General features: G+C 40.2%; 1 protein-coding gene across 1 annotated transcript in view; it reads left to right on the forward strand.

Moving 5' to 3' along the window:
• The window catches only part of RAB38 (RAB38, member RAS oncogene family), a 57436-nt gene extending 38068 nt beyond the window's left edge, over window positions 1-19368 (forward strand). Inside the window, exon 3 of the mRNA XM_008525999.2 lies at window positions 18497-19368. Coding sequence (XP_008524221.2) covers window positions 18497-18649 — 153 coding nt within the window. The 3' untranslated portion in view covers window positions 18650-19368. The remainder of the gene's footprint in view (window positions 1-18496) is intronic.
• The last annotated feature ends 916 nt before the right edge of the window (window positions 19369-20284 follow it).

Below are 20284 nucleotides of genomic sequence, written 5' to 3' on the forward strand. Positions count from 1 at the left end.
AAGAGGGATAATATTGAGCCATAATAAATTCCTGGAAGAGGAATGGTCCAAGAAGAGGGTATAGCATGTACAGACTGTGGCAGGAACTGACAGCTGTGCTTTAACAGAATGATAGAGATGAGGTAAGAGAGGTGATGAAGTCGTGTTGCATTGCAACAACTTTGACTTTTGCTCTGAGTGAGAGGGGAAGACATTGCGTTTGATCAGAGATGTGATATGATTTGACATAAACAATCATTCATTCTCGTGGTTATGTTGAGCCTGGATTGTAGTGCAAAAGGTTGGAAGCAGAAGATCAGCTAGGACTCTTGTGCAGTATCTAAGAAATAGAAATTGTGGGAAATAGTCAAACTCTAATGTATTTTTAAACATACAGCAGATAAGATATCCTGACAATTTGCATAAAGATAATGAGAAAAAGAGAAGATTTGAGGATGGCTCCACAGTTTTTGGCCTGAGCAGGTGGGAAAATAGAGTTGCCATTTTCTGAGATGGGAGTCCTGAGATGTGGAGGTGTCAGTGGGGAGACATGTCAAGGCTCAGTTTTGTACATGTTAAAATGTAGAAGACAGCTAAGAGCAGATGTCAAGTAGGTAGTTGAGGTGTGTGTGGTTCTGGAGTTCAGAAGAAAAGTCCAGGCTCCAGGTAAGAGGACCAAGGAGCAATCTCTGGGCTTTCCCATATTTAGATGAGAAAATGAGGCTACACACAGGGGAAGTAGTAGAGGGCATAGGTATTTTGCAAAATGGCTAAAACTGGAACTTAGTGGACTCTTCTCAGTGTACTACTCTAATAAGATTACATTTAATTAGCCTGAGTTTTCATCTTCTTTTCCTGTGCTATTCTTCTCAGTAGTAAAGTGGGAAGATGTTGAATGAGAAAAAAGCCAGATTACATAGCCTTGGCTCTCTCTCTCTCTCTCTGTCTCTCTAGGTCATCAAAACTTCAATTTATTCACTACGTTTCTGCTGGTTGGTGGGTCTAAAAATCATAGTAAGAAAGTCGGGTGATGAAATGATCGTCTCTGTCTATGCTGTCAACAGTGCACTTGCTTTCAAGTCACTGGGAGTTCTAACGTAGGTCAGAGGTGTTTAGGATATGGTTGGAGCATGGCTCTCACTAGGTTTTAGAGTGGTTGGAGATATTTAAATCTAACTCTAAGAGCAATTGTGCAAACCTAAGTTTCAGGTCTATGAAAGGGCCAAAATATTTAGAAACTTTGTAAATTAAATTCATCTTGTAGATTGAAAGTCAGCTTTGGTTATTTGCCAAGAATGTTCAAAATGATAATATTTAACTTTTCTGTAGTACTTTCAAACTCAGAAAGTTTCTATGATCTACTTTCTTATTTGGCTATCACAAATCCCTAGCACAGAATGATTTTTCAGTCTTTTGTCAGACTTTGTTAAGAACTCCTGCCTGTTGTTCTTGTGAACTGGTTTTAAGAACCCTTACCATCCGGTTCCCCTACCTGGAAACTCTGTGATCTGTCCCTATGCCGTTTTTTTTAGTGTGCTGATCAGATCTGTTGACAATATACCAGACATAGACTGAACAGAGCATGGTATAATGAGGCTTTAAATTACTTGCCTAGGTTGCATTTCTGTTTTATATAGTTCTATACTGTATTAACTTCTTTTTAACAGCTGGATCAACTTGTTGACACATGCTGCACTCATGGCCATCTAAAAGCCTCTTTATTTTTGCAGATATACTGTCCAATAAGGTGTTATGCATTTAAGCTATTGATAATTTGAACCCGTGTAGGATTTATATTAATGTCTATTAAATTTTATTCTGATGCTTCAACCTATGATTGTAGTTTCATTTTAAATCTATTATTTTTGCTTATAAAAGTACAATGTCAATTTCGGTTAGGGTTATGCTCATATACATTTGAAAGAGACCCTGAAAACAGTGACAGCTGGCTGTTGGCTGGGGCTTGCTTTCTGGTCCTAGAGGCTGATCTCAGCTCCTAGCCACCTTTCGCCATGTGACCTTATCACAAGGTCGCAGATTACCTCTTCAAGGTCAGAATGAGTCTTACATGAGGTAATTTAATCAAGGGGGTGACTATCCTATCGCATTCACAGGTCCCATCTACATTCAGTGGGTCACATATTCCAGGAGGTGGGAATCTTGGGGACAGCATAGACTTCTGCCTATTACTGGTTTCTAGACAGGAGCAAGTATTCTAGAAAGGTTAGGGGTAAAAGTCATGTCACAGCTGAGCCTGGCTCCCCCTTCTAAAGTTCAGGAAACAATGGTTTCACTAGAAGCCCCACCCAAATTCTGCTTATATTTCATTAGTCATAACTATGCTTAGCACAGGGAAGCCAGGGACTTTGAGTTTTTGCTACCCACATGTAAGGAGGATTCTATTAGAAAGGAAGAAGAGATACTGCATATTGTGTAGACAGCTAAGATGTGAATGGAAATGCCAAAGTAGAGAAAATAAATCTTATCTAGTTTAGGAAAAATGGAACTTCATAGTGAAAAAAAAATCATACCTAAGCTCCCACCCAGGATTAGTCACTGTTAACACTATTGTATTTTGTAATTACATCATATTATGTGCAACTTTTAAGCTTATTGTGAGCATTTTCCATGGAGAGCTCTTTATAAATATAATTTTTAGTAACTGGATAATATGCTATCATAAGGATGCACCGTAATACCCCTTATAATTAAGTTTCTTTTCTTATTGTACATTTCGGTGGTTTTCAGTTTTCATTATTATAAATAATGTCATCATAAGTACCTTTAAACATAAATTATTTTATATATTTAAGATTATTTTATCAGGCTTTATTCTTAGTAAAATTACTGGATCAAAGGGAATAGACATTTTTATGTTTCTTGTTACACATTTTCATGTAAATTTTCCAAAATGATGAACTAATTTATACTTGCCAACAGTGAACAAAAGTGTTCATATTTCTATGAGAAAACCCTAAACTCCAAATTTCATCATGTCAGTTCTACTTCTTATCTTTGTATCTAACAAAAATTTGCTAATTATGCCTTTTATGACTTGATCCAAACTTCTGGTTAAAATGAGGTTAGTTCCCGACAGAGATTTGAGCTCTGTGCCACTGCCTTAGAAACTATGCTTCTTGTTTAATGTAATTAAATAATTAGTTAGTAGTCCTCAGGCGCTGTTTGAGCCAATTAAGTTTACCCATTTTATTTTGGAGCCAACCCATAGCCACCTTGTCCACAGAACGTTATGAAGGGCATTATATTAAAGATAAGATGCGCAAAGCATCTCCTGATGGCTCAATCTGACTCTTTATTACAGAAGAAAATGAAGTTAGTTTGTTGTGTTAGGTGTGCCTTCTCTGTGTCATCTGTTGACATCTCACCATATTCTTCAAGCATTAGTCTGTCCTTTTCTGGTAATACTTTTGCTCTGAATAAACCCCAATACTGTCTTCTTCCGCCTGTAGCATTTTCTCCAGGCATGTCCTCCGACTTGGTTTGAGCTTCCTCACCCTATTTGGATGAGTTCAGACCACCCTTGAATCTGTTCTGAGTTCACTTCCCTTCTCCTTCTATCTTTTGTACATTATTTTTAAACCTGACCTTACCTGAGATATTCCTGTAGTTAAACTTGTTTCTTTTAGATCTCTTTCCTCTTTCATCTTCATTGGGTTACTCATGGTTTTATAATTAGAATTTCTGTTTCTGAATTTCTTGTCCTTATTTTTCTCCAAACTCAATCTTGTGGATTGTTTTCCATCTGTAGGAAAAACCTACATAAGTTTCCATTCATTCTTGTATAGCTATATTTTCCAGTTCATGAAATATTTATAGACGTGCTGTTTCCTTCTTGTTGTCTGGGCTTTGGGGTAAAATTAACATATTAGGACCTAGACTATTCATGGTTCAAAATTAATCATTCTTGTTTTCTTTGTTCTACATATTTGAATGTGAATATTAACAGTATATATGCCTTATGAATAACTTAGAAAATAACCAGAATTATAAAATAAAAGATTAAAACTATCTGTAATCAAACTACCAGTTGATTTCACTGTTAACATTTTAGTCTGTTTCCTTCTAATCAGGAATATGTGTTTATTAAAAAGAACTTCATCCTACCCGTTTTAAGTCATATTTATCCTTGGGTGTCAATTCAAACAGTTGGCTTATTAGCTATAGACATATAGCTGCATACACAATATCAGCGGAAGGAGGAAGAGAGAAGTGAAAGGAACCCAGGGTCAGCAAGAAAAGCTAAATTGTCTCTGAATAATATTTTACAGTGCAAGAAGGCATGTACTGCATTCTTAAGTGGTCCTCAGGAACAAAGTTAACATTTTTAAAGTTTACATTTGAAGCATAAATATCCTTTATCTGGTGAAATTTTTGTCCTTTTGAATCTATTTAATTCAGTAGAATTCTGTGAAAACAACCAGAAAAATCAGAACTGAGGTTAAGTCTTAAGTTCCAAGAAGCCTCTTTTATTCCTTTTTCTTTTCCACAGAAAAATTTGTGAAGCAACTTCTTTATGCCTTTCTGAAGAGGTACTTCGTTTCAGTTCACTTATGTTTCAACTCTATTTTCCTCTTTTTGCGTGTCCAACATAAGAGCCTAAACTGTCCACTTTATTCTGCGTATGTTAAAGTTTTATCAGATGCCACTAGATATGTATATGTTTGATAGTGCTCAACTTTATGGAAAAATACTTTTCTGTTTCTTTTTAAAATCACGCATTGTTATGTATGTCTAAAATGTAAATACATACCATCTACGTTGGTGTAGATGATTGTAAACGTCCATGGAGCGATATAGTAAACACAACTGAGGGTTTCCTGATTTTGCAGTGATTTCTCCATCTCCAGTTTTATGCTTCTACTCCCAACCATTCCCATTTAGCTCTCCTCATAGGTTGTCCAAATAGACGTTACCATTTCCTACATACTCTGTCTCTCAAGTCCTAGTATTGGCCAGTAGTGCCACATGAGCTAAGTGGGGTCCCTCCTGGTACATTCTCTCCTGGACTCAGAGTTGCTTTAATTCCAAGTGTGAAGATGTGATTGAAGCCAAACTTTCAGAGTCCTTCCCCAGGATTTCTCCAACTGAGTGTTGGGTTAGAAGCTTTTGATGGCAAAGCTATGAGAATGTAAGCCCAGAGGCTACTGGCAGCTACCTCTCTCTTTATATGCAAAAAGCTGCTGGGCAGAGAGAAAATGAAGTGTGTTTGAGAGCCTAGTTTTATTTCCTAAGGTTCTTGGAGTGGCCTGAGTCTCTCCATCACTCCTGGGAGCTCTGCTCCAGATGACCTAGACAATTCAATGGGTTTCTGATTTTTGCAACCAAAAACTTACGGCTAATAGGTTGATAGAGTGCGCTTGCTCTAGTAAATGATTGCTTAAATAAACATGTTGTTCTTAAATTCTCAATTTGAGAAATCTCTCCTATTAAGGGAACATTATGCTTAGGACTTCCACAAGTTTAACTACATTAGTCAAGGACTGGAGAAGGTCTCAAGAGTCACCTTTGATCCTGTTTGGAAAAAAGCACAGTAAAAATTCTCTTCTTTCACAGTTGATGAAACTGATGCCAGAGAGAAGACTTGATCTGTTTCTAGTGACTAAGCTCACTTGTAGCAACATTACAGCTAGGACCCAGGTCTCCTAATTGTCTAAAGCTGTCCTGAGTTGAAAGAAAATTCAGCAAAATAGATTTCAACATAGAGCAGCTTGCAATATTTTTTTTTTTTTTGCGATTTTTACTTGGTATTAGTCCATTTTTCTTTCCATTTCACAGGCCAGTTCATTCATAAGTTACTCGTTGAGCATATACATGCCAATAGGCCCTGTGTAAGCTGCTGGTAACACTCCAAGTGCATAAAAGTGGCACTTCTGCTCTCAGGAAGTTTGCTATGTAGTGAGAAGGTAAATTTCTAAATGCCATTGCAATCATGAGTGATTGAGGCTACTATAGGGGGCTGCTGTGGAAGCACCTATGAGAGCTATCCAACCCAACCTAGCTCAGGTTAGGGAGTGCAGCATTGGTCAGAGAAGGCTCACCAGAGTGGGTAACGTCAGGACCTTTTCCTAAACAATCAGGCTCATTGTTCCCAACTTTGTTATTAGCATTATCTCACTCTGCTCTGTTAAAGTCATATTAAAACACAAGTACTTCATTTGGGGCTAGGCTCAGGAAAATGGAGAAGGGCAAAGATGGGGGTAACACTACTTAGATAAAGGTAAAAAACCATAAGTATAATACAAAATCTGTAATAAATGTCTCTATCAACCCCAACCCATGCTATCCACAACCACTCCCATATATACCCCCACTACTCCTGATCAGTAGATGCCAAATTGTGCAAAGAGGAGCACTAGCCCTGTGAGACGGAGCAGGAGATAAGAGTTCTGTGATCAGACAAGTTTATGAAGCACTGCATGCTCATTCTCTGCTTGGAGATGGGAGGGGGAAAGGGGAAGTGCCTGTTTCTCTCTGGCTCTCCCGGCCTCACCTGAATCTGCCTTTTCTTTGTTTACGCTACTGTTGCGACTCTCTACCCTCTTCTCCCAGTTCTGCCATGTTGCTTTGCTTCCCCTCACCCAGGATGCTAAATCTCTTCCATTTAATGCAAGAAGTTCAATCAAATGCCACATTCTGTGAGCTTCTAGGACTCTGAGGAATCCTGTGAGAAAGAAACATTTTTGAATTACTTTTAACTTAAAGTTTCCTAAAATTATTTAAACATACGATGCCTTTTTTCCCATACCATCTTATAAAACTTCAGAATCTCCTTTGAGATACCTTACTCTAAATAAGAAGGATGTTTGTCCCTCCAAACAGTCTCATGTCCAACTTAATAATAATAATAATATTTATGCAATGTTATATTGTTTCCCAAGTGTTTTATTTTCTTTCCAGAGCCTATTGTATGCCAGCGCTATTGCTGAATTCTTTCACATATCTCAACTCCGTTATACACATCCTCAACAACCTTGGGAAGTTGGCATTATTTTTATCACAGATTAGAGGTAAAGAAACCGAGGCTCGGAGAGATGTTATGGCGCCTTCCCTGAGGTTACACAGCCAGCACTGGCAGAGGGAGGATGGTTCTACTGCACCTTTCTCTTAAATAAACAAACACAAATAATAAAAATTCCAAATGGCCAGAAGTTCTGAAACTGGGGAACGTACCTAAATTTCCTTCAAAAGTTCAAAGCAGAATAAAGTGAAATCCTTGTGAATCAGTTAGATGTCAGCAGCTAAATACTTCCGAATGAGATGGGCTGGGCAGAGGATCTACAGATAGAGATGGAGTAAGAATCACCCAAGAAAAGCACGTGGAGGGAATGGCCTGTGGCTTAGTTCACTTGGAACCTAGCTAAGTAAGGAGATCCATTGGTGGTGAGACAAGAGAGGCAAGTGGTGGCCATATTGGTTGGCCCTCAGTTTAGTGGTCTGGACTGATTCTGAGCAGGCAATGTGAACTAACAAAGTTTTTTTGAGCTTGGAATTGGGGGTGAGGTATGACTGTCTCTACACTTTGACTAGGGTAGTCAGGAGACAGTCTGGCAGGAATATGGAGGATGATAGTCATGAGAAGAAAATGGAGGCAGGTGACCAGAGAAAAGACTGCCCAGGGCCTGACCTAGGGTGTAATATCACAGTGATTGTGTGAAAGGAACATGCCACCATCATGATCTTGAAGCAGAGGTAGAAGAGTCCTGGGCTAACAGATAATTGCTCCATAGCGTATTACACAGAGTGTAAAGACTTTGATGGATAGCGCCTGGTCCATGGAAACTGCCCGATGATTATTTACTGAGTAATAAATTATTTCATTTAGTTACATGATATTTCACTATTACTTGATAGGCACTTCAAATTGATGTCTTTCCTCTTTCTTTGCTATTACAAGTTTGTAGAATAAAGAAAAGGATAGTGTTATTCCACATCAGAGGATGAAAATTAGACAGCTTGTGCTCAGTGCTGCCTCAGGGAGGTTGCCCAGGCTAGGAATGACTGGCTGTCTGACTGTGGAATTCAGGAGTCACACATCGGGGATTTGTTAGGGAGGAGCAGACTTCGTTCTAGGCTTGAGGCCAAATTTCTGGTAGTGAGCTAGTAGCATGACATTCCAAACACAAAAAGGTGATTAAAAGATGGATTTGCCTAGTTTTATCAACTTATCCACTTTTACACATAGTTCTTGTTCCTATATGTTTTCACCCAAGCGTTATAACGTTATTCTAACAATGGTGGCAGAAAGAGGTTCAAACTCTCTACTAAACTCTCTACTAAAGAAATAGTTGAGGGCTAGGGGCCGGCCCAGTGGCTCAGCGGTTAAGTTTGCACGTTCTGCTTTGGTGGCCCAGGGTTCGCCAGTTCAGATCCAGGGTGCGGACAGGGCACCGCTCGGCAAGCCATGCTGTGGTAGGCGTCCCACATATAAAGTGGAGGAAGATGGGCACGGATATTAGCTCAGGGCCAGGCTGCCTCAGCAAAAAGAGGAGGATTGGCGGCAGATGTTAGTTCAGGGCTAATCTTCCTCAAAATAAATAAGTAAATAAATAAAATAATTAGTTGAGGGCTGGACAAACTCTCTACTAAAGAATTAAAGTGTTTTCTATAAAGAAAAGATAAACTAGAGGCCTGAAAAGAAATTATTAAGCTAGAATTGACCATTCATTTAGTTTCATAAAAGTTTTTAAGAGAAGATGACATTAAAATAATAAAAGTATAATATAGAGTCATAAAAAATATATAATGTTACCCAACCTGTACTTTTACCCCAAATATGATAGTTCTGCCAGGTGGATGCTATTGTCTCTAAAGGATAGGTGAGACCCAGGAAAATTAAACATTTTACTTACGTTTGTCTACTTATTAAATAGCAGAAGTCGTCTGAAACAGCTTTTGGGACAACAGGGTATAAAGAATTATTTTTAAGAGAGAAAAATCAATACTTTAACATAGGTCTGTCTGACTGTGAAGCCTTTAGTAGCTCAGCTCAGTTTTTATCAACTGGTTCAGTCAGTCTTCCTTCCATTTCACCTAAAAAGAATGGTGTCAAGTCATAACTGGAGGACCAGATAAGAGCAGGCAGTTTGACTCGTGAAGCAAATTCTGTGGTGAGTATGTTTTCCTTTTCTCTCCCTGAAGAAATCACCCACGTCTAAAATTATTTTCAAGTTGCCTGAACTTGTTACTCTTCTGAGGACTGTGTTCACTCATTCATTCATTTGTTCGTTCATTCATTCATTTGTTCTTTCATTCATTTCTTCATTCATTTACTCAATATCTCCCGAGTGCCTACTGTGTGCAGGCACTGTGCTCAACACTAGGATATAGCAATGGAACCCCCAGGAGCCCCCAATCCAGTAGGGCAAACAAGCCATCACATATGGACCAGTGATAGGTGCCAAAAGAGAGGCATGCTTGCCCCAGCCTGGGGGAGTCAGAGGTGACTTCTTCTGAGAGATGATTCCTGAAGAATGACTTGAAGGAGAAGGTGAAGAGGAGACACTGGAAGGGAGCTAGTATTTATCTGAGCACCTACATGTCATGTCTAGTTGCTCATCTGTGTGTATCATTTAATTCCACCCAGAAGCCTATGCAATGTAGATGTCATTGGCCTCATGTTACAGGTAAAGCAGAGGAGGCTCAGGCTTGGGACCTGCCCTTGGTCCCACAGTAAGTGGCAAAACCAAGTTTTAACGCTTGCTCCAAAGCTCATTGTTTTTCCATTACACCCTGCTGCTTCCTGGGACAACAGTGTTCCAGTCTTGGTTCTCAGACTTGGCACGTAGAGGTGTCAGAATGAAAGCATTTAATCACAATCGAAATGAATTGTAAAACACATAATTTCTGCTCATAGTTAGTACTCAATAAATATGACTTTAAGTTTAATTGAATAAGTTCAGCAAATACTATGGTTACGTCTCTTACCATATATATGTCTCAGTCTCCTAATCTATAAAATAGGTTAATAGTATATCCACCTCCCAGGGTGTCCCAAGGGTTAAATGAGATGATATAGGAAGAGTACATGGCATAGTATCTAAGTATTCAACAGACGTTAGCAATTGTTATTATTAATATTTTGCATCTGGTGGGTCATTTGTCTTCTCAGGACAATGAACGAGAAAGTATTTTAACTGCAGGCTGCTGCGTCTTCATTAATGGGGTTTGTGAAGTCTGACTAAATGATAGTTTTTATGCTTATGTTTATTCTTTCTTCTCTTTTCGAGACTGATTTTTGGGTGCTCCAGCACTGTTTCAGTATAAGACTCACAGTGATGGAAATTAAAAGACAATACCTTGAAAGCCACATGTTAACAGAGGCAAAATCTGTGAAGGTTCTATTCATGATAGTCATTTGTGGTAAGTCATACAGTGCATATTGGATTTGACAAATGTATGGCGGGAATGGTAAACTCTGGACAAGACCTTGGGAACTGCGACAGCCTGGTGCTAGTGCACTCAGGCCTGGTGGAGGAGAGGAGGTAAGGATGGTGAAGTCAGATTCCTCCACGAGCCTGGAATTTGACAGAAATGAGTAAGATGGGTGGCAGATACAGAGTGCATGTGTATCATTTAAAGACATTTAACATTAAAATAAATAAATAACTGTGGGTCAAACATGACATGTTGTAGACTGCTCGTTCATAATTTTTGAGATTTAGAAAGCACTGGCCATCAAGTTGAGAGACTTGACTCTTTGTTCCTTCAGCGAACATTTGCAGAGAGGAGTATGACATGGTAGGTGAAGAGCAGAAACTCTGGGCTTGAGTCTGGCTTTGCTGTTTAACAATGCTGGAACCTTCAGGGGTCCCAGGGATGGTGGCTGAGCATGGGCTGCAGAACCAGGTGCCAGAAAGTTGACTTGTTGGCTGTGTGACCCTGGGAAAATTTTTTAACCTGTCTATACCTCTATTGCCTCACATGAGTTTTCGAGAGGATTAACTTAGTTAACATAGGTAAAGTACTTACACGGTACCTGGCTTATAATAAGTTATCAGCAGGTATCGGCTAATTTGGGTAATATTGGTTAGAGATTTCTCAGGCACTAGGCACTGTGCTGGGAGCCAGGAACACAATGTAATGAAATAGAATCCCTGTCTTTAAGGACACAGACAACAGACAGTTATGAGTCAGTGATAAATGCCAGGTGGGTAGAAAGTGCCAGGGGGCACTGAGGGTACATTTTGCAGTGCTGAGAAAAGCCTACTCAGAAAAGAGAATACTTCCAGAAGCAAAGAGGTGCGCAAGCAGCAAGAGCTAAGAGGTAGCCTGTGTGATGCCAGGCAAGTCACCTTCCTTCTCTTTGTCTTAATTTCCTGATGTGTCAAAGGGAGCATTGAATTAGTGGCATCTAATGTCCCTCCCTCTTTAATATTGGGTGGTTCTCCATAAGCTTGGGGAAGTTTCACGCTGAAGTGGGGTTCCAGAGGCTGCTAGAGTGATTGGAGGGAGAAAAGGGAAGAGCGCTGTAGGGTATGAGGCCCTGTGGCTATAGATAAGAGGGGAGAAAGAGGGTTTGAAATGGGCTTTGACATCTAGTGCACCCAGGACAGGGGCTGAGCTGGAGCTATGGTGGGGTGGGAGAGGTGTTGTTAGAGGGACTCCATCTTTGAAGCTGATTTTATTTCCTCTTCTTCCCTCTATCCTGTATTTCCATGCTGACAATGTGACTCTGTCCTGTGTTGAAATCAGTGACAACACGGCTCCATCTTTCCTTCCCAGTCCTCATTAGATAAAGTCTGGTAACTTTCAGACAATACGGCATGCTTAGGACCTGGTTTGTCTGAATCACACTCTCCATTTACACCTTTCGTGGAGAAAGTGTGGCAAAGTGGAAAACCATGGGCTTTGGGCTCAGGCAGACCTTTGCTTGGGCACTAACAAACTGTTAGCATAGACTCTAAGAAGTCAGCAAGGAGAAGAAAAAGAGAAAATATAGAAGTTTAGAGGATTGGCATCGGAAACCCGATTCTGCCCGTTGCTGTCCCTGAGACCTTGCGTATGTCATTTAACTTCTCTGAACCTCACTCTCCTCATCCGTAAGATAAGGACAATACCTCCCAGCTCAGCTTTGTTGTGAAGATTAAATGAAATGCCAACTTCTGAGAACAATGTCTGAGCTATGGGGGTGAGTTTGGAGGAGGCCCAGTAGAAGCTCATGATTGCAGTGGGAGGCAGCAGTTACCCAAAGGACAGGGGAAGTGTTATTAGGGATGTAGGAGGAAAGAAGTGGTGAGCAGGCAAAAATACAAGTGTCCACCATGCTCGCCTCGTGTTAGATATGAACTCCAGTAAGCGAAAGCTAGTGACACGTTTGGCACTAATGTGTTCAATAAACAAGTGCTGAACTTGGAGAAAGGATTTTAAAGCCCCTGTTCTGTGTAAGACTTCTTACAGTGGTGTTATTATCCGGCGGGCCATCTGCTCTAATTAAAATTTCACAGGGCTGAGGAATTTAGTGCCCTAACCTCGGAGCCTCTGGCACACCTGGTGTTTTGTTTGAAGTTGATGTATTTAGAAAGATTAAGGGAGGATGCATTCTTTGCCAGCATCTAACTGGGCAGATGTGAAAGTTTTCTGCTAGAATATTTTTGCTCTTTGGCACTGGAGATCAGAAATTAAATAATTTGCCACCAGACAGATGTTCTGAAGAGCTAATTAAAAAATTGACAAGCACCCAAGATCTCGGATACTTAGATTTCTATGCCTTCCTCTACGGGAAGATCAGAATCACCACAACTTAAAATCACTATATTAAATGATATTTCCAGAAAGTTCACTATTGAAGTAAAAAGGAGAGCCTTTAAAACATTCTTACTTATACAAGTGTGTCTCACACCTGGATACACCTTTTTAAAAAGTGGAGAATCTTTTAAAAAAAATCCCTTGCTGGTATTTTGGATGATATCCATCCCAGACCAAGTGTATCAATGTCTGGGAGGAGGGCCCTGGTAACAGATTTTTTAAAAAAAATTCTCTAAGAGACTTGAATATGCAGCTGGAATTGAAAATTGCTATTTTAGAAATAGAACTATTTTAATATCCATTTTAACTCTGGGGGATGCTGTAATGTAATGTATGGGAGCAGGATAGGAACCGGAGTTAAGGCAGTCTTGGTTGGAATGAGAGATTGACCAAGATTCCATTCTGCTCTGGGTAAGTTACCTAACCTTATTGTCTCTCAGCTTCCTTCCCTTCAAAGTATGGCTACTAACCCTTTAATAGATTTTTGTGAGGATTGGATGTGAACATTATTTCCTAAGTAAAGCACCTGCTCTGTGGCCAGCACGGAGTAAACACTCAGTAAGAAGTCGGAGTTACTACCATTTGTTTTACTAAAATGCTTTGTTAGGAATTTGAAGCCTGTTTCTCAGGCATGCTTCTTGATATAAATGAAAAGATTCTGACCAGAGGCACAAAGATGAGCGCACATCAGCCTAAAGCATTCAGCACAATAGACCATCTTGTCATATTGCAAATGTGTAAATTAATCACAGTCAGATTTGGTCTAAGTGTACATGTCTTGGAAGTCAGAGAATATATAAATTTCCTTTATAGCAGAAGGTGCTCCTGGAGATGTTGTTACTACTCTCTAGAATGAATACAAATAAAAATTCCCAGGTACTGTTTTGCACTCAAGCCAGCCTAGAAAATGTGGGCTTGGTTATGTCTACTTGGATGCCAAATAGCTCAATTAATTATATTGCGATATAATTGCTCAAAGGGTCTGAACCTCTCGTTCTGTCAGGCAAGGTTTGATTAAACATGCTGGCCCGGGACAGGACAGAAGGGGATAAGGAAGTATGCTCTGTCTTGCTATTCCCTCTCCTGGTCCAGGCCCTTAGCTGTGACTTCAATGTTGTGTAGAAAGACAGAAGGACCAACGATACAAATCGGCCCTGCCTGAGGCCCTGACTGCATGCTCCTACCCTTTTCATGCTGAAACACATGCTCTGCCCATGCTGTTCCTTCATCTATTTCGGGAAATCTTTCTCTATTTGGGGAATTCTTTGGGGGGAGCTAAGTGTCTGGCTCCAGGCCTGTGCTCTAAACACTGTACACCCAGCCTTTGTAGCAAGCATATGGTAAATATCGTGGCAAATATTCGTGTTTACTCCTCTCCCTGGGCTCACACCCAGCCCTACCACTTACTAGTGTGTGTCTTGGGGCCAGCCACTTAATCCTTCTCAATCTCAGTTTCCTCAGCTGCAAACGAAGGAATAGAACACACATATTATCATGTTCTCCTGATGATTCAGTGAGGAGAAGGTGTAGATAACATTTATTGAATGTGTGCTCTATGCCCTTCCCTGTTTGAAGTATTTCACATGTTCTAAGTACTAATGTATTAACAATTGCCCATAAAGTAGACCTCTTAATTCCCTTTTTACAGATGAAGAAACTGAAGCATGTAGTGGTTAAAGTAATTTTTCCAAGGTCGCACAACCAGAAAGTGGGGGAACTGAGAGAAGAGTTTGGCTTCAGGCCTGTGCTCCAAATACTACTAGACACTTCCCCTTTTTGTAGTGTACTTGTGGTAAACATAGTGGTGAATAAGAATTTGCTCTTCTTTCTGGGTTCCTCTTGAAATTTCTCATTTGAAATGGATATGCCATGGCAATCAGCACCGTGGTACACATGATAGCTATTTGCTAAATACCTACTGATTGATTAATTGATAACAGAGTGCCAAGAGTCTGAATGGTGTGCCTCATAATGGATTTGCATTGTATTGTATTTATTGACACTTCACCTGCAAAAGATCTCAGTTACCTCCCTGGCCAACTTAACATTCAAGGCTCTACAGTGATCTGGCCTCAGATACCTTTTCCAACCTTATTATGCCTTTGCTGTTTACCTTGCTAGTATGTAGGCTCAGTCAAGGACAGGGCTTAATTTATCGTCTTTGTATGCCTAGTACTTAGTGGGAATCTAAATAATATTAATTGAATGAATGAATGTAGCTCAGTCACCATGAACTGCTACTTTGTTCCTCTGTGCAATCAAAAAGTAGTCACTGCCACTCTGGATCTGACGGTCGCCTTTGTCTAGAGCCCCTTTCTCCATGGTCTCATGTCCTAGTCCTGACACCAACTAGTCTTTACTCAGTGTGTTAAACTTCACGAACAATTTCACCAGCATCATCTCATCTTTTATTAAAATGATCCCAGGGGTCCATGTGGTAGCATAGCAGTTAAGTTCATGCTCTCTGCTTCAGGGGCCTGGGGTTCGCAGATCCAGATCCCTGGCACAGACCTATGCACCGCTTATCAAGCCATGCTGTGGCAGGCATTCCACATATAAAACAGAGGAAGATGGGCATGGATGTTAGCTCAGGGCTAACCTTCCTCAAAAAAAAAGATTCTGCAAGGCTGCCACTAATTGGGCTTAGGTTTTAGTTGTTTTTCTCACAGTGATGATGGATTTCCATTGATTTGTCTATACTAGCATTTCCCTCTCCTCATTAGTAGATTTTGCCAATTTGCACATTAATGGAAGAAAACCCTGTTTAACTGGCTTGTTAGTATATGAGTAGAGGTTTGAAAAATACTGCTGGCAAATTTAACTTACATTGTATGTAAAAAGGGCCCTTTTTAATGCTTAAAACTTGTTCTTCCTGTCATATAAATATGTTTCTCTTCTAACGTATGAAAGAGAAAAGAACTGAGATTTATTTTGCATCTATTGGGCCTAACACTATAATAAGAACTTTTTTTGTTTTTGCGCTTGACCTTCAAACCGTCTTGAAAAGGAATATGGCTTGGTAAGAGCCAGGCTTTGATGTCAGAAAGACCTCGCTGTGAGTTCTGGCCCTCCAACCGATCTACTGTGTGATCTTGGGGAAGTCTCTTAATCTCTCTAAACTTAGGTTTTCTTACCTGTAGACAGGTCTGATGATATCCTGTGTTTGGTATTTGGGGTGGGATTTTGTTGCCTCCTTCCCCAACACACAAGCAATAGCCAAATGGGAACAAGTATTGGTTTATTAATGGCTGGGCAAGCACCTTGAAATCACCCACATTTGAACTTGTTTAGTGAGATGTGCTGGCCTGTGGGGCCAAAGCCTGGAAGACTAAGTGAACTTTCCTTGAATTGGAGGCAGTATAGGACCTGAACCAGCCTGCTAATCAGTCACATAAACAAGCAGCTAGATTCAAGATCAGAACATGAAGCTGGGTCTGTCCCAAAGAACTAAGCCCTGCCTAGGTCAGATTACTGCCTGGGAGCAGGTGGTTCAAATGTGACCCCTGGGCATGACACTAGGAAGAGGAAGAGTGGCAGAAGGATGCCAAGCATGGGCAGTGACTTGAGGGCACAGTGGCTGGCCCAATTGGGAAGAGGGCAGAAGTAAAGTATTCTCTATGGACTGGCTTCCACGGAGTGAGGCAAGTCTCTGAGCTGAAGGTGGAAAGGCCACTCACCCCCACTCCAACAATAACAAGAAAATCAGTAAGAACAAAAATGAATCCTTCCCTTATAGGGCTTTAAATAGAATAAATAAGATTATGTATATAAAGTACCCAGCACGTACACATTGATGAAAGCACCAATGACCTCTATACCCATAAAGAGAAGGAATTTTGTGTGTGTTTTTGTGAGAAAGATTGGCCCTGAGCTAACATCTGTGGCCAATCTCCCTCTTTTTGCATGAGGAAGATTGTCGCTGAGCTAATATCTGTGCCAGTCTTCCTCTATTTTGTATATGGGACACTGCCACGACTTGGCTTGATGAGCTGGGTGTAGGTCCGTGCCCGGGATCTGAACTCACAAACCCTTGGCCACTGAAGCAGAGTGTGCAAATTCAATCACTACGCCACCAGGCTAGCCCTGAGAAGCAATTTTTTATTAGATAAGTATTACCATCAAGACCTTTGTATGCATGAGGAAAGGGAGGCTCAGAGACGTGATTCTGGTCTGGGTTGAAAACCAGTAGCAACAACAACATCACAAACAATACAAAAGCAACCAGATCTTCACTTTGTTTTAGATTTAGAAATCCTCAGAAGCATTTCTATTGACTCCATAAATAGGAGAATATAATCAGGTTGTTGTCTGGAACTCAGAAAGTTACCTTAAGCTTTTGTCGTAGGTGACCCAGGGCTGGACTTGAAGAATGGGGAGCATGCTAATGAATATTTACATCTAATGTTATTAGCTATAGAGACCATTTGGAAACCATCACTACCTCTTACACTTGCCATGTAATATAACTTCATGCAATGATCTCAAAAATATATCAATATATCCATTGATATGTATCAATATATCAAAAATATATCAATAACTTTGACATACATACAAAAATTAGGAATAACTAGTTACACTTCAGGTTGAACAACGAGGTTTTGGAGTAAAACAATTTGACAAGAAAGTCTTTATCTCTTTACATTGAATGTGAGGAAACACGTCAGAGAATTCTACAAATTGTGATAAAAACAGTCAACTTGACTTTCCTGAAGATCAAGGTTTTTTGTGTGGTACATTGATAGTAAATGTGCTGTATTTCTCAGTTTTATGACTAGTAGAGAGAAGACAATTTAATCTATAGTAACTGAATAAACAATATATTTTAGATTCGGATGTTTGCTCTACATTTTCCCAAATTGAAGCTTATTTCCTTCTTGAAACTAGATTCATATTTCTGATTTCATATTTTCCTTTGAAGAGTTATATCCATCTGGATTGTCTAGGTAATGTCACAGTAATAAACTCCAATCTCAGTGGCTTAAAACAACAAGGTCATAATTCTCACTCATGCTGCATGCATTATCATGGGATACTTGGCTCTTCTCCATCCTCATTCATAGACCTAGGCCAGGAGAATTCTCTGTCTCTGTGCTTCCATGATTGCAGAAACAGGGAGAAAAGAACATGGTGAACTGAGCATTGGCTCTTATTGCTTCTATATGAGAGAGTGAGACACGTCATTTCTCCTCGCGTTTTGTTGTCCAATGAAAGTCCCATGCCCATGCCTAATTTCAAAGAGGGCAGAGCAGTGCTCTTCTACCATCTGGCCAGAAGGCAGAGAGCCAGAAGCAGTTGTGAAACCGCTAACGACTGCTCTAAGAGGTGTCATTATTCCTATTTAATATCAAGGTCACACAAATAGTATGTGGCGGAAGCCAATTATGAACCTAAGTTAGATTGAAGACTCATATGTTTTCTGCAATATTATGCTATAAGAGTATGTAAAAATAAGAAATGTGCCCTCTAACTTAAATTCAACATGCTAAGTGGGCCCACCAAACACTATTTCTCCTAATTGATAAAACAAATAAATATTTTCACTTTTGTGAATAACTAAAAAGTAAACTTCTTTGAAGGAATAAATGAGAGTGAGGGGAATAGAAAGAGGATGCATGGATAAGGCATAGGAAGAGCTATTTAAATGCATGGCCACAAATACTGCCCTTTCGTCACATATAGGTCTCTGCTCCAGCATTATTTTAGAATATTGAATAAGAAAAGCTGTTTTGTTTTTTTCTTTTCCCCCTAGGAAAATATAAACATCGATGAAGCCTCCAGATGCCTGGTGAAACATATACTTGCAAATGAGTGCGACCTAATGGAGTCAATTGAACCGGACATTGTGAAGCCCCGCCTCACGTCGTCCAAGGTTGTCAGCTGCTCTAGCTGTGCCAAATCCTAGTAGGCTCCTTTGCTGGCATATGATAGAAATAATCCCATCATCTCATGAATTGTGTCTCAATTCCTACCATTTTGGGTAAATGTCAGGATAGGGATACACATGTGGCAAGCCAAAGATATATGTCTGTATCTTTTCCATAAGAAAGAGAAATAGCAAATGTTCTTTTTATGTTTTCCCCAACATCAGCACAGTGTTTACAAGCTTTTTAAATATTTAATCTGTTACAAAATTCTGTAGCTGACCACAAGTCTGCAGCGCCAGAGTCTGCCCTGTTATTTACTTCTCGGAATCAGCCAAGGCCTTGGGTCTTAAAGACAAGGGGACAGAGCAGAGTAGCTGTCAAGTTAAGCATTGGCTTTCACTCTGCCCCTGGGGTCTTTGTCCAGATTTCAGGACATTCTCAGCTGGTCTGACAGACCTATGAAGTAGAAACGGTGCTGTCTCCAGAGATGACCTCCATTCTCCACAGACCTAAGTGTCGTCTCTGATTTAGCTCTTCAGTCAGGAACACAGGCTTCCTGTGCTTTTGTCGCTTTTATTGTCACTTGCCATGCCCCGACTGTTGGTTTAACTGAAAACTATATGAAAAGACCTGCCGCCTGGATGTGCCCCGTCTTTGCTTTCTCTGACTCAAGCTGTGGGACTCTTCCGTACATGTAACATATAGTATATATACTTTCACAAGTGAAAAATAAAACATTAAAAGATGCTTTTCCCTATTTCTGAATGTGCTTTAAGTTTCTTAGTATTGTGAATTCTTTTCTTGATGGTGTATCCATGGTTCTCAAGACTCATTTCTAAAATTTGGTTTCAAAAAGGAGATGGGAAATGTGCATGTAAAGAAACTGCTGGACACTATTAAAACTGAGATAAATCTACTCCATCTGTGTCTACAATTCATATCGGCATTTAGGCCAAGAAAGTAAGCAGTATATATACATTTTTTTGGGTAAGCAGAGGAATATATCCTCATATATTCTGATCAAGAAATGTACCAGAGCAATCAACATACAAAGAAACAACTAAAATATGCATCGTGGTAACTTGCTTTACACAATGGCTGTGGTGCTGAAATGCTGCGAGTAGCTACTACTTTTTAATGGCATTGTTTTCCATTGATATTCATAATACACTCACAAGAGCTTTATTTTTTATAACAGATTATGTTATTGGGTGTCCTATCCATGTTATCTTGCCATTCACTGTTTCCATAAGCACCAGTCACACAGCTTCCTATTGTAAGTGTTTGCAATCCTTTCTTTGAGAGCATTCCCTGACCTCTGGAGCACTTGACCCAGGAGGCAGGCAGGCCACAAGTGCCAGGGAGTTAATGTCTCCAGGAGCAGCCCTCAACCAATGGTAGCAGGAACTAGGGAATAATTCCCTTGGTTCTTTGTCCCTCAGGAAACATGATTCTGAGGCATGCTCTATGCAGACTCTCAGACGTCCCCAGTGGGATTAAGCCCCTGGTTCCCAGAAGGAAAACCTTCCCATCTGACTCATCCTTTATTGGCTTCCTTCCCTCTTTCCTCACTTCCCAGTGCTCTACTGCTGCTTCCTGGGCTCACCTCCCAGATAAACTACTGTCAGTCAAATCGTTGCTTTGGGGTTTTATGGGAGGGCTCAAATCCAGCC

The sequence above is a fragment of the Equus przewalskii genome, chromosome 6, assembly GCF_037783145.1.
Source record: "Equus przewalskii isolate Varuska chromosome 6, EquPr2, whole genome shotgun sequence".
NCBI classification, from domain to species: Eukaryota; Metazoa; Chordata; class Mammalia; order Perissodactyla; family Equidae; genus Equus; species Equus przewalskii.